At 42.5% G+C, this 20,041-nt stretch overlaps 2 protein-coding genes across 3 annotated transcripts; one reads left to right on the plus strand and one right to left on the minus strand.

Moving 5' to 3' along the window:
• Positions 1–422: 422 nt before the first annotated feature.
• On the plus strand, positions 423–9,661 carry arhgef16 (Rho guanine nucleotide exchange factor (GEF) 16). The gene is made up of 15 exons (XM_061271854.1): positions 423–583; positions 1,755–2,394; positions 2,879–2,930; positions 3,393–3,556; positions 3,709–3,765; positions 4,546–4,706; positions 5,542–5,694; positions 5,772–5,901; positions 5,979–6,053; positions 6,140–6,232; positions 6,669–6,820; positions 7,456–7,638; positions 8,268–8,338; positions 8,767–8,868; positions 8,944–9,661. The coding sequence occupies exons 2-15, from the start codon at positions 1,822–1,824 to the stop codon at positions 9,081–9,083; spliced, it is 2,106 nt and encodes a 701-aa protein (XP_061127838.1). The 5' UTR covers positions 423–583; positions 1,755–1,821; the 3' UTR covers positions 9,084–9,661.
• A 3,691-nt stretch (positions 9,662–13,352) lies between these two features.
• On the minus strand, positions 13,353–19,597 carry ybx1 (Y box binding protein 1). 2 transcript variants are annotated; one of them, XM_061265918.1, is made up of 8 exons: positions 19,344–19,597; positions 16,710–16,773; positions 16,432–16,465; positions 15,092–15,181; positions 14,729–15,013; positions 14,336–14,421; positions 13,772–14,061; positions 13,353–13,696 (listed from the first exon to the last, which is right to left on the minus strand). In XM_061265918.1, exons 1-7 carry the CDS (start codon positions 19,453–19,455, stop codon positions 13,818–13,820), a joined length of 915 nt encoding a protein of 304 aa, XP_061121902.1. In that variant the 5' UTR covers positions 19,456–19,597; the 3' UTR covers positions 13,353–13,696; positions 13,772–13,817. The 2 variants fall into 2 exon arrangements, with proteins under 2 accessions (XP_061121902.1, XP_061121896.1); XM_061265912.1 differs by having other exon boundaries at positions 13,772–14,064.
• Positions 19,598–20,041: the final 444 nt, after the last annotated feature.

Genomic DNA, 20,041 nt, shown 5'->3' on the forward strand with positions numbered 1-20,041 from the left:
TGGGTAACCTCTCAGTGCTTGCTACGCCCCCTAAACAAAAAGAAAGGGATGTTTTCACAGCCTAGAGGGGGGGGGGGGCTGAGGTCACCTTTAAGTGGAAATAAATTTGCAACGATGGTTAGAGTGCGTTCTTATTGTGCTGTAGGGTAAGCCACTAATTTTTTGTATGGCCACTAGAATGCGCTCACGGCCTGTTGGAAGTTACGAAATCAATAAACCAACAAACCTGGCGAAGAATAAAAGCGTCAACAGATTAAAAGACTTCAAAATGATTTAATCTCGACATATACATTTATAAACTACATTTAGGAAATATTAAAATTGGCTTCGAAAAGAAGTATAAATATTCTTTTTAAAAGGTGAAAAAAAGTTTGTAAATATTGAGCAGCCCTTCTGCACTTTATGTCATTGGTGGACGCTCACCTGTGCCGATGACGTCCCCACTATCCCTAAAGCAGGAAGTGGCAGTTTAAGCACAGATATGCGACACGAATGCGTCGACCCAGCAGCGGACGCAGTTGAGGTTTCTCGCTCTCTTCATTTTTTTCGATCGTCGGGACTTTTGCAAGTTCACCTCGCTCAGGTAAGATCGCCGTGTCATCTTGCAGCCTCGCATGCTTTGTTGTATGTCATCTGGCCATAGACAACTAAGGGAATGTGAGGCAGACATTTTTTCTTCCCACTCAAATGCGTCTCTAACGTAACTGTGTGGAAGGAAACTCATTCAAATCACCGTGCCGGAGTATTAAATATGTAAACACTCGTATGTTTTGCATATGGAATGAACTGATTCAAATGTTTGAATAGTTTTGCATGGATATGTAATTAGTAAGCGTTGTATGTCGACGTTACTCGGAGAGCGTGCCTTTAACTTTCCAGCGCTGTAAATAAGTAGTACAGTAAATATCAATCAAAATAATAATAATAATAATAATAATCACTCCTAAATAGCCCTTTTAGTATTTTTTTTAATTATCCTGGACTTTTTTTTTTAAACATTTTGACATGAAACTATCTTAAATGTATTATTTCCAGTAGTTAAATTTATTAGACTTCAATCGAAACAAAATACATGCGTAATGACCCGTCAAACGATTCATTTTTGGAGTCTCACTTTATATAATGGCTTGGACAAATCTTTTTTATCTTTGTATTTTCGAGGCTATTCTGACCTCTATGTTCTAAAAGAGAATAGTGTTTGTACTGTAATACTATGATACGGCAAAAATGAATTTCAGGAAAAGCCTAGTACAACAGGTATACTTTATTTGGAATAATCAGAGACAATTTAATGCTATCGGGTGTGCACTGTTGAACGTAGCAGTTATAAGAGGTTGTGCACACTTTTGCAGCTGCATTATTTCAGTTGTTTACCTCCTTATATCCACTGTGTTAAAGAAATAATGCTGCTTGACTTTTTAAATAATTGATTAACTTGATGGTTATGTCAATTAATACTTTCCATACCTTAATTCAAAATTCATTTAGCGGCGAACAATTGTGAGTGTTTTTGAAGGGAGTGGATGTTGCTTCCTTAGTTGATGTTTTTTTTTAGTTTAGTTGTTGTTTTTTATTCTTATTTTTAAGAAAAATACACGTGAATGTCTGCCGACTGTTTAGTGAACATTTGCAAGCTTCTACTAAACCTGATAAGAATGCAACATTCACCACCTTCAAAAATTGTTTCTGATTCTCACGTCCGTCTGTTTGTGAGGGTTTGTAAACATACTCTTATTTTCTCAACTCTTTTACAGAACCTTTTAATGTTGTAAGTGCTGAAGAGGTGAGGGGACTGGGCCAAGGTGACCGAGGCAAGCCGCCATGTCTCACACCCAGTCAGATGGCTGTGCGGGTGACCGGGTCCCTCTAATTCTGGAGAGCCACTTTTCCACAGAACTCCATATATCTGAACCCGGTGATGAATGCTACCAGTCACAAAGCTCCCCCACTGTCCAGCCCGAGGCACCCACAACCCATGAAGAAGACCTCAACAGGCCGGTGGTGCCCCAGCAACTGATTTTGAGCACCCAAAGTGCAGCGGCGCTGAAGCTTGGCACCCAGCAGATCATTCCCAAGAATCTAGCTGTGGCCAGCCGGCCCAAAAACCGTCACCACACTACCGTGGTGACGTTCCCTGTGGGACTAGAGAATTTCAATCACGGATCCCGTATCCGACACTCGACTCAGGGGCCCAATGTGGGCTGGGAAGACTACGATAGCGATGGAGACGGCTTCGCTTTGAGGAGGAACCGCAGAAACAAGTCCTACAGAGCGGCAGTGACTAGTTTGGACATTGAGGCCATGGCAAGGGCAAAAGGAGCTGGAAACACACTAAAACCTGTGAAAGAAGGCAGAGCACCCAGTCCGGGTGCAGGTCGCAGCCCCGGGAGGAAGGTAGTTAGAGTTTGTGCTTGTTCATCTCTTCTAGATAAATATAAATTGAGGCCGGCTGGGCTTACATATAAAATATTATTTCAAAACTTTTTTGACTGGACTTTCACTTTAAGTGTTGATGCTCTCTCAAACAATTGACAAGCTGCACCGCAACAATAGGGAGATGAGAAATATTTTATTGTTAGCAATTTGTTATGTTGATACCAAAATGGAAACGCTTGAACGTTCCAGCAGTGTTTAGTGGAAACTGAGCTTTAGCCTCAGTCATGCTTTGTGAGTCATGGAGATGATGCCTTGTCTGTTCGACTGTTTTGAATCTCCCACATTATGTTCTCTTTTGAGGAAGTCTACATTTAGCTTCTACAAGAGCAAAATAAATTGTGGAACATAACATTGAGTGAGCTATCAGGATAAAGCGAACTGAAAAAAAATGTATGTAGCGTGTATTTTTTTGTGATAATCTGTTCTGTTGTTGTCCTGGCAGAGAACACTAGGGAGGAAGAGGAACCGTAACCAGCGCGGATCATTTAAAGACGGTATGAATGAGTCACACTCGACATCGCTAAAAGTGGCTAAAACACTCTAAAAAATGTTTTTAAATGAAGTGGACGATAAAAACGTGTTACATGAAGGCTTGCTGAGCCACTGGGATTAAAATTTAGTTGTCTTGGCAGATTCTAGCTCTCTTGGAAAAGAATGGCCTGAACTCGGAACGCACTCTGCATTCTGAATGTGGCATTGTTGGGTGCTGATTATTGAATTGTAACGTCCTGCAACCTCAGCGGCTCCTCGTCGCCGTATGTTGACGCGAAGAAAAAGCTGTCCCGATCATTCATTCAGTGTTCTTAAGTAACAAACCTCGTGTTTTACATGCAGAGTTGACCTGCAGTGATTTTTCTCCACATTTGGTCGTGAAATCATACAGCCAAATTGTTGACCTGCAAACCTTTCCAGACCTAAGAATCCCAAAATGATTAACATGTGGGTTTGCCCCCCAGCAACGCCGTGCCTCTACCAGGAGATCCGAGAGCGGGGCTTGCACTCCACCAACCAGGATGAGCTGCTGGACGACTTTGTGGTGGTAGAAGCTCCGGTGGAGGATCAGAGCATTGTGGTGAAGAGCTACAGGCCTGCGCAGCTCACTTGGAGCCAACTGCCACAGGTAGGCCTCGGCCCACAGCCATGCTAACATGTGGAAATAGTGATTCGGAAGGGGGGAGGGGACTGAGTTGGACAGACAATCTCTTGTCTTTTGATTTTATTTGAGACACCTGACAACTGCATTTAAATCATTTGTATTCCTCCTCCTTGAAGGTGAAGGAAACTGGCATACTGAATATGATCTCACCTCAAGAGAGAAAAAGACAGGAGGTAAGTATTCCAGTTCTTGATATGTGCGCAGAAACATGCGACTCTGTTTAAGTTGATTATAGACCAATGTAACCATATTTTCCAAACCCAAATTAAGCTGGTTTGGGACCACTACACTATGTTTGTTGATGAACTTTGAATCCCCCCCCAGAATTATGAGAATCAGTTGTCAAACGCTTCAATTCAGTCAGCGTTGGCTCAGTGTACAGCAGGCCATAGTGATGTTGCACCCGAACTCAAAGCCAACTGAGCATTTTTTGTCATTCCCCGCCTAGCACTAGGTAACCATAATGAAAGGCTGATCAGGACTGCTCGCACCAAGAGAGCGCAACCTCATAAATATAATGTCCATTGAAATTTCAAGTCGGGTCAACATCCAGTTAAGGTATTTTGAAAATTCTGACACGTGTGAAGTAATTGAAAGCGGAGAGTTCATTGTACCTGTTTTGTTATTGCTTTCATTTTGTGTCCACCCTGTTTGCACTCTACTCCCTGAGCAAAGCCGCACCCAGCCAGGCTGTTTGTTACGTGGCTGCTTCCCACTTTTATGCCTCAAGTAACCTCGTGGGTCTTTATTGTATCTCTTCAACTTGAGCCAAGTTTCCACAGCAACGCCCTTTTCTTCTGCCACCAGGCAGAACGTTGCATTCTTATCTTCAGCAGCATCGGTACCCCAAAGAAATCAGTGTTTCAATCGCACTGATACGATTTGCCTTCAGTGTTGACTGCTTCAGTTGAAACTGTTGTTGGTGGTACTTATTGATTAAATCCATTTGACAGGCAATCTTTGAAATAATCACGTCGGAACACTCGTACCTGCACAGCCTGGGCATCCTGGTGCGACATTTTAAGGACAGTGACGCTCTGAGGAAGACCATGACAGCCACAGAGCACCATCACCTCTTCTCCAACATCTCGGTTATCCACCAAGTCAGCAAACGGTGGGAATAATACATACTCATGCCCTTATACCTCATGTGTGTCATTCATTCATACATTTGTTGCTATGTGCAGTTTTAGAAGTGACTCAAATTTTCAGCCCCCCACCCCTTATGCATGGCTTAAGTATCTTGTAGGCCCTAGCGACATGTTAAAACACGCTTGGCAAACAGGTTTTGCCGCCTTACTGCTCTGCGTGGTATTTTTGGGCTTTAAAATGATAATGTGCTGCATTACAAAGCGTGTGAACAAATGCTTCAATGCAGTGAGTTGGGGGCTTGAAAGCCTTAAGTAGTTTTTGAATAGGAGAGAAGGTGCACTACAAGAGCAAATAATGATTCGCATTTTTCTGTGTCCTTTCTTCCTGGCCTGCGTGGTGTCGTTTGACCTTATTTCTTGGCTAAAGTTGGCTGTTTTGGTTTTGTTTGTTTTGCCAATTCCTGTTTTGGGGGGCGGTGGGGTGTGTTTGGAAGATAAAACAGACGATTCTTGCCAATTTTCAAATATCAATTAAATCGGCTAGCAAGTTTTTTGACAAATGGGATTTGACTGCGGCGCTTAACTTTATTTATTTATTTATTTATTTATTTATTTATTTATTTATTTATTTATTTATTTATTTATTTATTTATTTATTTATTTATAGTATGACTGCATCTTACTGAGCAGTTGAGACAATTTACTTTGTGTATATCTATACGGCTGTATTGCGCTGCCTCGTGTGGACAAGGGGCGCACATCACAAGAAGCCAACTATTAAATACAAGTAAAGATGAACAAACTATTTAGTTCTGTACATTTTATTGAATGAGTTTATTCCCATTCAATTTTTTCCAGATTTTTTGAAGATCTTGAGCGACGTCACTCTGACACCCCAGTGATCCGGGACATTAGCGACATTGTTCAGAACCATGCCGCCCATCATTTTGAGCCGTACATCGTCTACTGTTCCAACGAGACCTTCCAGCAGAGAACGCTGCAGAAGCTCCTGTAAGTGAGCCACCAAAGTCTTTTTTGTCTTGGTGACAATGCTGACCTAAAAGTGTCTTTTTTTGACCATCTTTTAGGAGTAGCAATGGTGCGTTTAAGGACACACTGAAGCAAATTGAAGAGAGCAGCGAGTGCGGGGGCCTCCCGATGATCTCGTTTCTCATCCTCCCCATGCAACGGGTTACCAGACTGCCACTTCTTATGGATGTTAGTCTGACCTTTGACAAAACCATTCTTCTAACAAAAGATTATCATCCTCACATTGTTTTTGTTCTGGGTCTCAGACAATTTGCCAGAAGACCCCTGACAAGTCTGCCGAGTACTTTGCAGCGGTCTGGGCACTGCACGCCATCAGCAAGGTAGCTAGGCTCACCGTGTGCGCCGACTCGGCATCTCTGTGGCCTGGTGTCCTGAAAATTTGCCTTCTCATTGCAACATTCAACAGCTGGTCAACAGCTGCAATGACGGTGCGCGGCGAATGGAGAGGACGGAACAGATGTACACCATTCAGAAACAGATGGAATTCGGTAAAATCAAGGTTAGATTTGTCTTGGTTTTTTTTCGGAGCGTCCGTTCATCTTGGCTCTCTGTCTATATACTGAAGGTCAGACTCAGGCCTTAGGCTCATGAAAATCTTGGGTGTGGTTCCAGAGCTTGTTCTCTCTTCACCGACCTTTTCCTTGAAGAGAAAAAACTTGCAGCACATCTGGGCAAGATTTAGCGTCAGCATGTGTAGATAAGTCATTTTCATACAATAGAAACTTTGGCTCTGACTTTCTATTTCCCCACTTACAGCAATATTAAATGAATATTTAAGACCATTTTGTTTGTTTGAAAATGTAATTCAAGGGGAAATCAATTGTGGCTACAATATCGATGGTTACATTGTGACTGAATAAAAGCTCATTTTAGGCCACAAAGTAAGTGTGACCTCCTACTGGACATTGAGATGTACCCCCTTGTGTTCCCCGCAGCCATTTCCACTGGTGTCGTCATCACGCTGGCTGAAGAAACGTGGCGAGCTGGCTGTCTGTGCTGAAGAACTCAGCATCTGGAGAGCGTTCAGCAACAGGAGCAACTACTTGTTTCTCTTCAATGACGTACTCATTGTCACCAAGAAGAAGAGGTCAGTCAGCATGTTAACTCCATTGCAACGCAAACGATACAAGAGGTGTCGCCCGTGCATTGCCAAGGGGGGGCTTGTTGTCAAATCTACTAATTTAATGTATGTGATGTGACTTTAATTTTGGGGGTAACCGTGCATGATCTAAATCAGCTATCCACATCTAAATTTGACTCATCTTGGGTCCAGAGCCATTCAAGAGTGCAATTTGAATCAGTCTAAATGCTCAATCCTAGTATTACTAACAAGGGTCTTGTGTGTACAAATGTAAATCTATATTTTTAAAGTTGATATTAAAGTACGAAGGACAGGATGATTAAGACTTTTTCGGTCATTTCCAGAGGACTGTAAGACAATTGAGCTCCTGACTGTCAGGGAACAGAGGAGGTTGAGGAACATGGACGTGGTCCCCGCATACTTGACATTCTTCAGCTTTGCATCAGCCAGTCGGCCTGAGAGCAATTTCAGCTTTGTGTTTTGACTCGTGAAGAAACCAAACAATGTCTCCCCAGACAAGAGAGATGTTTTTATGGTACTTGCTAATGCTTTGGGAGGGCAGCGAAGGAATGTGTAACGTAATATTAAGAACTAAGGTGAACTGTGTTTGCCTGTGTGCTTGTGTTGGTTTGATCCTTCAGCGAGGAGAGCTTTCTGGTGATGGACTACGCCACTCTGGATAATTTAGAGGTAGAGGTCAGCGAGGAATCAGACGGTCAGGCATCGCCACCCTCCAAGAACAGCCAGTATCTGTCCTTCAAGCTGCTCATGAGCAAGAACAGTGAGGGGCGACCAGAGCGCACCACACTCGTGGCCGAGTCCAGGTATATTGCTCCACGGTGTTGTTGCATGCAGGCCGTCCCAAAATTTGGAAGTCCAGAGACTTCTTACAGCAGACAAATTGTCAAACTGCCTGAATTAAAGCAGCACCTATTACTTGGATCTGATTATATTTAATGGTAATATCAACATTGTAATGATATAAAATATGCTGCTTTCACAATGACGATATTGAGTTTTGCTATATGCTAAGTTCAATATTGTGCTTGTAGTTTGCAGTGGTGTACAACTGTACTGGATCAGTTGAAAGCGGTTCCTAATGATTTGGACTCACTGGTGTAACTGGTGAATTTTATAAATAACTCATGATGTGGCCAAGTGTCCAATTCATGAAGGTTGATTGGAATGCTTTGGCTCTGGCTCCCCCTAGTGGGAATACAATAGAAAACCACAACAATATTTTTTTTTTCCCTTCTGAGGTATCTATGCTCTCTTGTGTATTTAATTTTCTGACAAAGTTTTTTACTTTAACTCCCTCCATTTGAAAACTGAAGATCTGTACTTTCTACTCCTTACTTGCTTGTCAAAATGGGCTGGGCAGCTCTGGTTCAGTTTTCACCTTTGAATGAAGTGTTTTTCTTTACATTGCTTTTTTGTTTGCATTGTTACCAAGGGTTGACCGGGCCCGTTGGATAGTCGCTCTCACTGAACACAAGCAGACAGAGCTTTTCTCCTGCAAAGATGGTAAGAGGGACAAATTCATAAAAAAGAAATTTAAGCACCACTAATGTAGCGTTCATATGTTCTGACTTGGTGGGTCTATTTATTCTAGAATGGTGTGCAGAAAACATCTCATTTGCATTTCAGATCAATGTGTGCTGGTTTAACATTGTTTTAATCGTGCACATTGGGGATCTAAATTTTAATCCCAGTATATTAAATTTAACTGCTTTACAGACTGTCATGTTTGCGGAGATACATTCAGTTATATCTTTTACAGTAAGATTTTCATTCGAAGGATTTTTTTGTGAAATGAGATGTGAACAGAAAGGACAGAAAGACTGATTGCCAATATTAATTGTTAATTGCGCTAATCCTTTTGACCCATAGTCATTTGCAATTGTCTCGGCCTGACATAATAGCTGTGAGTGCATGCTGGGATTGCGTTTTAGGTTTGCCCCAGTGTGAGGCCACCAAAGCGTACATGCCCAAGGAGCTTGACGAGCTGGGCCTGAAGCAAGCCGAGCTTGTCATCGTTCAGAGGAAGGAGGAGGGTAAAGGGCTCCCATTTGTTGTTGTTTTGCTCTACAGTGCATCCCCTTTTCTAAAAGGCTGTGTGCTCCCACTAGGCTGGTACTACGGGGAGCGGATGCGCGACGGCGAGAGAGGCTGGTTTCCCGCCAGCTGCGCCACAGAGATCACTGATCCCACGGCCATGGAGAACAACATGCAGCGAATGAAGCGCCTCCGCAAAGAGACCAATGTTTGAGGAGAAATAGAGGTGTGAGACAACACCAACCTCAGCTATGTACTAAGTGTGCCTTGGTATTCATGAAGATTTACAGCTCTTCACTTTGTCTACATCTTGTTGAAGTCTAATTCCAAAATGGATTCATTTTTAATCAAGTTTCCACATAGACAACCTGTGCAAAACAAGATGTAAAATTTATGGCAAATAAAAAAAGACAACGCATTCTCATTTTGACCAAAACCATCTCATTCCATGGTGTGTGAGTTATTTTTATTTCATTTTGGAATAAGGCTGTGCCTAGAGATACTACAAATTAATTCTGTGGCAATGACTGTAATTTAAAACAATCACCATTAATCATTCCAGTTTTTGCTGTTTTGTATGATATCCTATACGTGCCAATTTTTGTCAGTAGTTGAAAAAATGTATATTCATAAAAAGCATGGTGATTGCATTTGCCATTAGCATTAAGCTAACAGAGGTGTTCTTATATGTGAATGCTTTGTTTGTTTGTATGTTTGTTTGTTTGTTTGTTTTTTAATACACAAATTGTAATTTGAAAGTAAACTTCGAGTGTATTAAACAGCTTGAAAGGCCCTCTCTCTGTTCATTTGCTAAACTGCTGCATATTCTAATTCAGATGAGTTCACCGCCACCAAGAAGTGATTTTCTCATTTGGGCTCACAATTCAAAGCAAAAACTAAAATTAATCAGACAATTCACTGCTCATATCTCAACAAGGCACCACTGTACTTGTGATTTGCATTCCAGTTCTTTTAAGTGAATTGAATCTTTAGAATCAGTTCACTCAAAAGATCCGTTCAAACGAATCGTTAATCAAATGGTTTCAGTGAACGAGAGTGAACGAAAGTGATTCGTTCTTTTTTCAGTTCATATGACTTCAACCAGGAGGTGTCGGTAATGCGCATTGAAGCTGGTGCCACCTCGCCGTAAAACAAAACGAAGAAGAAAATGACGTAACTTCCCGTTCACGAACGAGTCGTGAATTGCATTTCCCGTTCACCAACTGAACGGATCTGTGAGTGAACGAGTCAGTGAGTGATTTGCATTCCAGTTCATTGCGAGAACGGCTCAATGATCGAACGAATCCTGACTTTCCCGTTCGCGAACGAGTTAATGGGTGAACTGCCTTCCCGTGCATCAACGGATCAGCGAGTTAACGTGTTGCGTCTCCTGGCGTGAACTATGTACACCAGAATGTAGATTTACCTCCTGATTGGCTGTTTGATCTGTGACATCATTCGGACACTCTATTAGGTACACCGCTATTTTCAGGTGAAAAATGCCGCGCCCGCACTCACCCCCACTTTCTGATTGGCTGTTTGATCTGTGACGTTACTCGGACACTCCATTAGGTACACCGCCATTTTCAGGTGTTCCTAATAACAGGCCAATTCATTAGGGAAAATCATGGTCAAAGCTTAAATCAGTGCTTCTCAAATAGTGGGGCGCGCCCCCCTTGGGGGGCGCGGTGCTATTCCTGGGGGGGCGCGTGTGACCCTGGGGAACAGGCTTTTTTTTTGGCAGTACTAGAATAAAGTGTAATTGCGCGTTTACTACAGCAGGGGGCAGTGGCGCTCTCATTGTTACTTCTGTCACGTTTGCGACAGTGCAACGTTGATTTTACGACTTACAAGACAAGTTAGGATAGTCACGGTGGGGAGGGGGGGCGCGAACAGTTTTCTTCTTGCTAGGGGGGGGCGTAACAGAAAATAATTGAGAAGCACTGGGTTAAATAAAGGTTAACCTAAAAAAAAAAAAAAGTGAACCCTGAACTTTGAACCCGCGGTGACCCCGCGGTGACCCCGCGGTGACCCCGTGGTGACCCCGTGGTGACCCCTGGGTGACCTTTGAACCCTGAACTTTCAACTCTAGTTAAAAATCGAAAATGTGCACATGACCCCGTGAACTTTGAACCGACCTTTGACCCCTGGGTGAACTTTGAACCGTAAACTTTGACCTTTGACCCCTAGCTAATTACGTTTTTTTTTTTTTTTTAAACCGGCATAGCAGAACGATCCATGGTCTTCAGATGCCGCGCTGTCGCCATCTCCTGGTCAGTTAGTGAAATGCTTTTGCTGATGTTTTTTTTTCTCTCAATTAAAACAAATAAATTAGCCAGTTGGTTTTCTTTATTTAATATCTATTATCAGACAAAACCAAATTGTGAATCAGTCACCTAGGCTATAGCAGAACAAACAATCCATGGTCTTCAGATGCCACGCTGTCGCCATCTCCTGGTCAGCTAGTGAAATGCTTTTGCTGTTTTTTTTCCCTCTCAATTAAAACAAATGAATCAGCCAGTTGGCTTTCTTTATTTTATATCTGATATCAGACAAAACCAAATTGTGAATCAGTCACCTAGGCTATAGCAGAACAAACAATCCATGGTCTTCAGATGCCACGCTGTCGCCATCTCCTGGTCAGCTAGTGAAATGCTTTTGCTGTTTTTTTCCCCTCTCAATTAAAACAAATCAATCAGCCAGTTGGTTTTCTATATTTAATATCTGATATCAGACAAAACCAAATTGTGAATCAGTCACCTAGGCTATAGCAGAACAAACAATCCATTCAAGATTCAAGAGTTTTTATTCGCCATGTTTGAGCGTGCCAAACAAGGAATTTGACTTCGGTAGAAACACACCCTCTGTTCAACATTTAGGTGACTAACAACATTCAGGACATGTGAATAATGGCAAAAACAGTGAAGACAAATTCAAGAAGGTGTGAGGAGCAGGATGTTATTGCACAGTAATGTCTCTGAGACTCCTGGTCTTCAGATGCCACGCTGTCGCCATCTCCTGGTCAGCTAGTGAAATGCTTTTGCTGTTTTTTTTTCCTCTCAATTAAAACAAATCAATCAGCCAGTTGGTTTTCTTTATTTAATCTCTGATATCAGACAAAACCAAATTGTGAATCAGTCACCTAGGCCAGTGCTTCTCAAATAGTGGGGCGCGCCCCCCTTGCTATTCCTGGGGGGGCGCGTGTGACCCTGGGGAACAGGCTTTTTTTTTGGCAGTACTAGAATAAAGTGTAATTGCGCGTTTACTACAGCAGGGGGCAGTGGCGCTCTCATTGTTACTTCTGTCACGTTTGCGACAGTGCAACATTTTACGACTTACAAGACAAGTTAGGATAGTCACGGTGGGGAGGGGGGGCGCGAATAGTTTTCTTCTTGCTAGGGGGGGGCGTAACAGAAAATAATTGAGAAGCACTGGCTTAAATGAAGGTGAAAAGTGCCACACCCGCCCTCACGCCCACTTTCTGATTGGCTGTTTGATCTCTGACGTCATTCGGACACTACACCGCCATTTTCAGGTTCGTTCGCGAAGATTCACGAGTGAGTGACAGACAGCGTTGCTGCTAGGCCAGCCGACACACGTCATGCCGACATTGATGTTTTAATTTTGTATTTGTTGGATTGTAGATGGCGTTATATGCCGAATGTTTGTTTGAATAAAAAGTTGGAAAAAAATCCGTTATGCCGACATTTGTTATTTTGGGGGACACCAACATATAACAACGTAAAACACATTGTCATATAAAGCAGTTAACCAAATGTCTTATTTTTATGTTTTAATTGGCGAATATAAAAACAAGGAATAAAACACCGGACATTGCCAGTTAGTCTCCAGTTCCCGACTTTATTGAATATTGCTTAAACAAAGGGTGATAGAACACTGGTTAAACATGACCCTGTCCCAGCTTTTTTCAATCAAGTACCCATCAAATTTTAACTTTAATTTTCTTTAAAAAAAAAAAAGCTTGACCATTAAATAGTTTGCCTTTTTAGTGCATACACCATATAGGTTGAACATGATTTGCCAAATTTTATTCTCTTAATTTTTTAACGATGTCTCAATTTTATCAGAGTTGGTTATTTGTTGTTCATTTTACTGAAATGTAACTGCTATAATTACCTAGTCAAATTTAGAGTGAAATAAAAATGTATATACAGTAGTCACATTAAATTTAGAAATGAGATCAGTACAATTTTAATATAGACTATATACAGTCATTGGTTAAATACAATAGGGAGAAATTAATTGGAATAATCTTTTAGGGTGCCTCATCTCCAAATTACAACTCAAATGTAGGCCTTGAGCACAAACGTTTGTTCTGTTGGATAGAGCTGAATACTGTGTAATGTCATGTGATGCACATGAAATAGTGTCATATTGTTCACTTACAAATGAACTCCAGCAGCCTTTAGTTGCTTGCATTTGTGAAACCTTTTCCCTAGCTAACAAATAAAACAATCACTCCTTTGTCCCTGGTTTTTGAACTTTTATTTGAGCTTGCACTTTAAAATGTTTGGATAAAAAGTTATTTAAAAATGTCAAACTGACCAAATATCAAATTTCACTCATTCATATTTTTTTTTCTTGAGAAAACCATTTGGTGTAAAAACTTAGGACAGATTTAGAAAAACGTGCTGTTTCCCCAAAATGTGTTGTAGCTGTCACGTAAAGAGGAAAAAAACGAGTCTGCATAGAACCTGCAGGCAATCAGTGGTAATCTGTTCAAATGCATGGTGCAAGCTTGTGACGGTCATCAAGTCAAATCTTTATTGCTCTGATCTTGTTGGATGTTTCTTGTTGACAAAAAAACTGCAGGGAGAGGGAAAGTTGCAATTGAGTGCTCTGCTCATCGCCATCAATGACTTGAAAATTCAAAACGCTCACCCGGACGATGGTAAAAGATGGTAGATGCCGGTGGGCAGGTTGCTCCCTACTCAGCCCCACCCTGCTGGGCCTCGGGAGCGGCCGTTTTCTCTACGGAGGCATCGCCTTCCGCCTTGGCCTCCTTGGGGTCCTGGCCGGGTTTTCCGCCGGTCGGTGGGCGTGGTCGGCGGCGGTAGTTGACATTGCGCCGGTAGCGCCGCTGGCGGGGTTGCTGGTTGGGACCCGCTTCTCCGCCCTGATTCTCCTTGTCCTCCTCACCGTCCCGCACCGGTCTGGGACGGGGGGGACCCCTGCTATGAATGAGATTGGGGCCTTTTATCTCTCAGTCAAGATTTATCACTTTAGGATACTTCACTAACACCAATTAGTACTTTTCTATTAAAACGTGAATAGGGGCATTTGTAACTTGCAAACAGAAAATATGTTGAGGTTCACAGCTGTCCCGTGACTCTTAAGTGAGTCTCACGGGTTCCGCAGAAACAAAGACTGTGTTGCACGCGCCTGTTGAGTTTACTACTGTGACATCACATGCTGCTTGGCCACTATCAGCTGCAAACTGTTTACCTTGGCCGGAAGCCTCTGTAGTAGTTCTGCCTGGCGGGTTTGTTTCCCTGGTCTGGACCCCCCTGGTTCTCATCGCCCTCACCGGCCTGAAAACAAATGAACCGAGATTGATCGAATGCAAGGTGACACTTATCAAGGTGTGATCGACGCTTGATGTCCAACTTGAAGGTTTAAGGCTGAAGCTGTGATATGGGAGTGTTTATTTAGGTCAAACACCCTGATTCACCAATATTTATTTTGGTTCATAACCACAAGAGTGTTTTTACTATGAACAACTGGGTCATGAGAAACTGAGCGCCCGCTACAGGATCTACTATGTGACACCAGACCTCAGTCATCTTCTCTTCACATGGTGCGGCGGTGTACAGGGGCTGGACCAAAGCGTCTACGTACAAAGTATGGAGGGTAGCGCCGTCTGCCAGGATAGGCGGGTCTACGCGGCTGTTGCTGCGAGTCTCCCTCAGGGGCGCTCTCTCCACCTTCCCGGCTGCCTTTGCCTTCGCGGCCTCCGGCTCCCGGCTCGCCCTCTCCGTCACTCTGGTAGTTCTCTGGATATTCTCCGCCGCGGGGTGGACCCCTCCTTCGGGGGTAGCGTCTGAAGCGGTTCCTGTCAGCGGCGTACTTGCTTCCCTGGACCGCGGTGCCCCCTGGGCCGGTGACGTTCGCCGCCTCTGCCCCCTGTTGCCCATGGAATCACACGTTAAGAAACAGGCACAGGTTTTGGCGCAAAGCAGACGATTGTAATGACACACTCACCTTCTCTCCCTCGACTACATCAAACTCCACAGTTTCTCCATCACCAACACTGCGAAGGTATTTTCTCGGGTTGTTCTTTTTGATGGCGGTCTGAAATTTAAAGAGTAAAATGAAGAGATGCATATCTAAGGATTACCTTGACAAATGTGTAGGACTGAAATATTTGGAAAAATAATATAATGGCAATATTATCAATGTGATTTTTTTTCCAAGGTCCAATGTATTTCTACACTAAAATTAAAGCAAATAAAAGAATGACTATACAAGAGATCAACTACTTCAATTAGTTGCTAACATCACCTTGCAGTCATTTAAGCAATCGCGTCACAAATATTCTTCCAAACAAGTGTGGTGTAAACATAAATTGGTTAATCAGAAATCAGATTACAACAAGGCAAACAAATCTGATCAAACAATTCCACTGGGGCAATTGTTGCTGGAGGTGTGCGGTCCCAGGTTTTTCCATGCCATAACATACGGGATGGACATGCACTAACGACAAGTCGGATTCAACAAAAGATGGCTTGTGGGTGCTACCCCCAAATTATCAGAATAAATAAGTTATTTTCTGGAACTCGTTAAGGTGTTGAAGTGTCTCTTCCACCAACACTTTTAATTACACAACTTCAAATTGCATTTTGTACTTGTGATGCTCTTAATTTTTTAAGGATGAAAACAATTAGACCCATCCAAAGCCCCGTCGTTTCAAACACAGCATGTTCACACCTGTTACCAACCATGCATGCAATCTGTTGGGAGTGTTTGTATAATTTGGCATTTGCTATTTGGGATCTTAGTCAAACATCACAATCTTTGTGAATCACATCCACCAGCTGTGTGCCTGCCCCACTATTTGATAAGGACAGCATAGGACCTTAACTAAAGACTGATAAGAACTTCACGCAAAGTAAGCGTGCTCCCATTCAAAGCAGTAAGACATGTACTGGTTATGCATTTTCACTTGTTAGTTTTATATTTCACTGTGGTTAAGTCAACATTAATGAATCACTTGCAAGACAAGGAAATTGTTAACAAATGAATGTTATTTTGAACAACATGCAAACCCTCATTGTTTTGTTGTATTTTATATATTGCTGTAATATATATATATAAATATAAACATGACTTTGTTTTCAAACTCACAAGGCAGTATTGTTATAAATATTGTGTCAGATGTATGTTGGTGATAATTTGAGCCTGGACTTTTTTTTTTTATTAAATGAATTCTCAACTGAAACCTTTTTTTAAATTAGAATGATCTGGGGTCAAATTGCCCTCATACTGTTCTAGTGGTACGTTCAAATGTATTTATCACAAAAAAAATAGTTTCTTAAACTTACCTGGTGTACAAAAACGTCCTCTTTAGTGTCATTCCTGGGCAAAGAAGATCACATCTTGTTAGTGGCACAATGCAGACCGAACCAGTCAGTAAGCCAGTGAACAGATTGCTGCTAAAGTGTGAGGATTAATTAAGTGGTGCACGAACACCACGGTGAGCAGCAGACGAACTGCAGGCAAATCAAAGCTATAATAGGATTGCACATGTCCTTTCAAACACACTTAAAGGTTCTCTTAAGAGGAACAGGTGGGGAGGAGGGCGAGACCGGGGTTCACTTACCTATTGATGAAACCATATCCGTTCCTGACGTTGAACCATTTCACTGTACCCAAGACTTTTGTGGCTGCCAAGTGAGACAACATTGCACAGTTATAAACTTTCACTACTTCCTGTTCTAAAAGGCTATTTGTATCTTAAATTGTTCCCAAGTCATTATTATGCCCATTTCTGTTGTTATGATCATAGTTTTTGCTTTTTGGCTGCCACCACTTAGTGAGAGGAAATGAAATGAAACCGGCCTTAACTTGCAGAAATATCTCAACAACCAGCTTTAACTTTAATACTGGTAAAAATGCTTGTAGATTTCTCTTGTATGAGCATTAACATGACATGTTACACCAAATGGTTGCAGCAAAACATCATACAATGCAAAAAGTGGTCATGGGGTGGATAGGGAGAAGTGATGCAGCGGTCCAGTAGTAGTGGCTTGGTCATAATGAAAATTGTTACATAGGAACCAAACAGTTTTGCAACCCACATTTTTACATGTTAATCCCACCCACCCAAGGCCTTAGCTGAGGGGAGACAGCAATGGCGTCAAATAACTTCACCATGCTTGCCTAGAAGTTATATTTAACTGCCAACTGCCACACTCTTTTTAGACCTCAGGGGTGCCCTGTGCCAGCTGCACTAGAGACAATCAGGACCAGCATGGCCCTCCTAAGGCCTTTTACATCATCTTCTAGACTTAGCCTAATTTATTACAATTACAAGTTACTTAAGACGATTAAATTATTAATGAGAGTAAAACTAGCAGTACCACGGACTTCTACATTAGTGATTCTCCACTGGGTGGTTTGCATGCATAAGTGGGTCGAAGGTCCATTATGGGTGGGGCACAGACAGGTTGTAAAATAAAATTGACAGAGAATGTTTAAAGTTATGAACGGCACACAAAAACATCCTGAGTGACTATAAATACTTTTTAAATATATTCTGTTAATGACAACATTTAAAACAAAAAACATTTTATTTTAAATATATCATTTTAAAAAATGCCCACCCCCGCCCTCATACTATGAACTACGACAGCCCGCACATTCAAAGTGTGGAAAAGCTTAAAATATGATAATGTGGCACTAAACAGAATTAGCACTTACTGTACTATATTTGTAGCCATCAAATGTTACACTAATATTTACCATATGACGTTACTGCTGTATTTAGCATAGGTTAGTTGCAAAATACAGAACACAATATCCGGTCGAGTCAATTCTGGCTACGTTGTTAGACCTGAACTATGTAGTAAACCGAGGACGTGAAATATTTATCTCACACGTCAAGTTGGACTTGCCTTAACTTGGGTGATTTTGACAGGCATAGGTCAATAAATGACCAAAATATAATTGAAATGTGGATTGGCTGAATGAAATTGTCGCAGTTAATTTTACAATAATGCAAATTATTTTTTGTTCATGAAATCAAGTCAATCATGTTCTAAATACGGTTCTCTGATACGCACTTGGAACATGTAAAGTGGGTCATGACTTGGCTTCAGCGGGACAATGCGGGTCCCAGTTAGACAACATTTGAGAACTACTGCAAATTGTACTCGTAATAAATATGTATCTTACGGTTTGTGCGTGTAAAGTGTCCCTATCTAACTTAAATTGTGAAGATTACATACCTTTACAATGTAGTGGCCCACTTTAAGCCACAGCGCGCATTGCACGTGGTGATGTCGCGCGGTGACATGTTAGCATAGCTGACTAGCCTAATGCCTCACAACCATGTGGTTGAAACGGGGCCAAAAACCTCCGACCAACGCATCTTACGTGACGGCAAACTATACGAACACATCTAAAACAACCGATCTGACTCTTACGAGTCGCCGGCGAACAGAAAAGGCAACAAGTGGAATAAGGCTTCGGCCGACATTTTGGGCGTCCCCTTCAACCGTGAAAATAGCCGAGCTAAGCTAACGCTAGCTTGCTAGTCAGCCAAGAGTGGCTTTCTCTGACGAAGGCCGCAAGTGGCAGTGGAATTCGATCTTAATTCTAGATTGTGTCGCGTATTGTAGTGAACCGGACGCCCGACAATCCTGTCGTGCTTTGATTTTAGATGAGCGCCGAAACCGGTTTATGGGGGAAAGCGACCGGCACGGGAACCGGAGGCTTTACTGCGAACAAAGGGACGCCAAATCAGTTAGCATTAGCTCATCTGCGGTGGCGACGGTCGCGGCTGGTTACAGTACGGCTTATTGTTACAGCGGATAAATTATTGCGACGTGGAGCCTAAAGAATAAAATCACAGTAAGAAAAGGAGCGGTTGAGTTGTAACGGCCGGCCAGTAACGTGGCACGAGTGGACGGCCGTTAGAAGGCCAACTGTACCAAGGACTACCTGGTTACCGCATATTCGGAAAATTAAACTCTCCCCCCTCTGGAAAAAAAAAAGAATTTGAATCAAACTAATGTATGACAAGGATTGTTTAAATCGTACAATGATTTAACTCCTATTGCCATTTCAAACTTCTACTCACATGCTAGCACACTTCTATCACCGGCTCTGATTCGCAATTTCTACCATGAATGTAATTTATTCAAGTTTTTAGGTGCTGTTAGAAATTCACCTGCGATTTGGAGACTACCCAGACACCGTGGCTAAATGAGCTCATTTCCGTACGTAATCTTACCGATGACCTTCTTATCCCCCGCGGAAGCTGCGACTACCGGGCTGGATGGACTCTCCACGTCGACAGCAGGCTGCTGCGGCTGTTGTTGCTGTACCTCGCCCTCGCTGCTCATGGTTACTACTGTTGGTAATGGCTTCTGCCGGCGGCGGCTCTCTGTTGTCTCTCCCGGTGCAAGATGGTAACCTGGGCCGGCGGTGGTGGGGGGCTACTGCCTTCGGGCTCTCAGCTTTCTTCTTCCCGCTCCCGTTGCCGATCGAACTGGGCAGATTGTAAACTGTGCTGGGGAAAGTTCCTGGCCAGAGCGCCGCCCAGACGTGATTTGATTGGTTTGGAGCTGTAACGAATAAATGCGCGCACTCCGATTGGCTACGGGAACTGTCAAAAAAGGAAGGGAGGCGTTTGTGAAACTATGATTGGCTGGAGAAGAAACTACCTGTCAACCCACAGCGCCCCATAGTGACGTCAAAGACAGACGTACAAACTGACATTTTTGGAACACGTTGACGTTCGCGTAATGTTTAAATTATTCGAGAACAAGTCATAAACTACATTATGCATAGGAAAACCAAACGTTAATATATATATTTTAGTGGGTTAATACAACAGCGGTTGGCATATGTTTGTTGTTAAAGTCAAAGTCAAAGTCAGCTTTATTGTCAATCTCTCCACATGTCAAGACAAAGAAACCGAAATTACGT

This window comes from Syngnathus typhle, linkage group LG2, assembly GCF_033458585.1.
Source record: "Syngnathus typhle isolate RoL2023-S1 ecotype Sweden linkage group LG2, RoL_Styp_1.0, whole genome shotgun sequence".
NCBI classification, from domain to species: Eukaryota; Metazoa; Chordata; class Actinopteri; order Syngnathiformes; family Syngnathidae; genus Syngnathus; species Syngnathus typhle.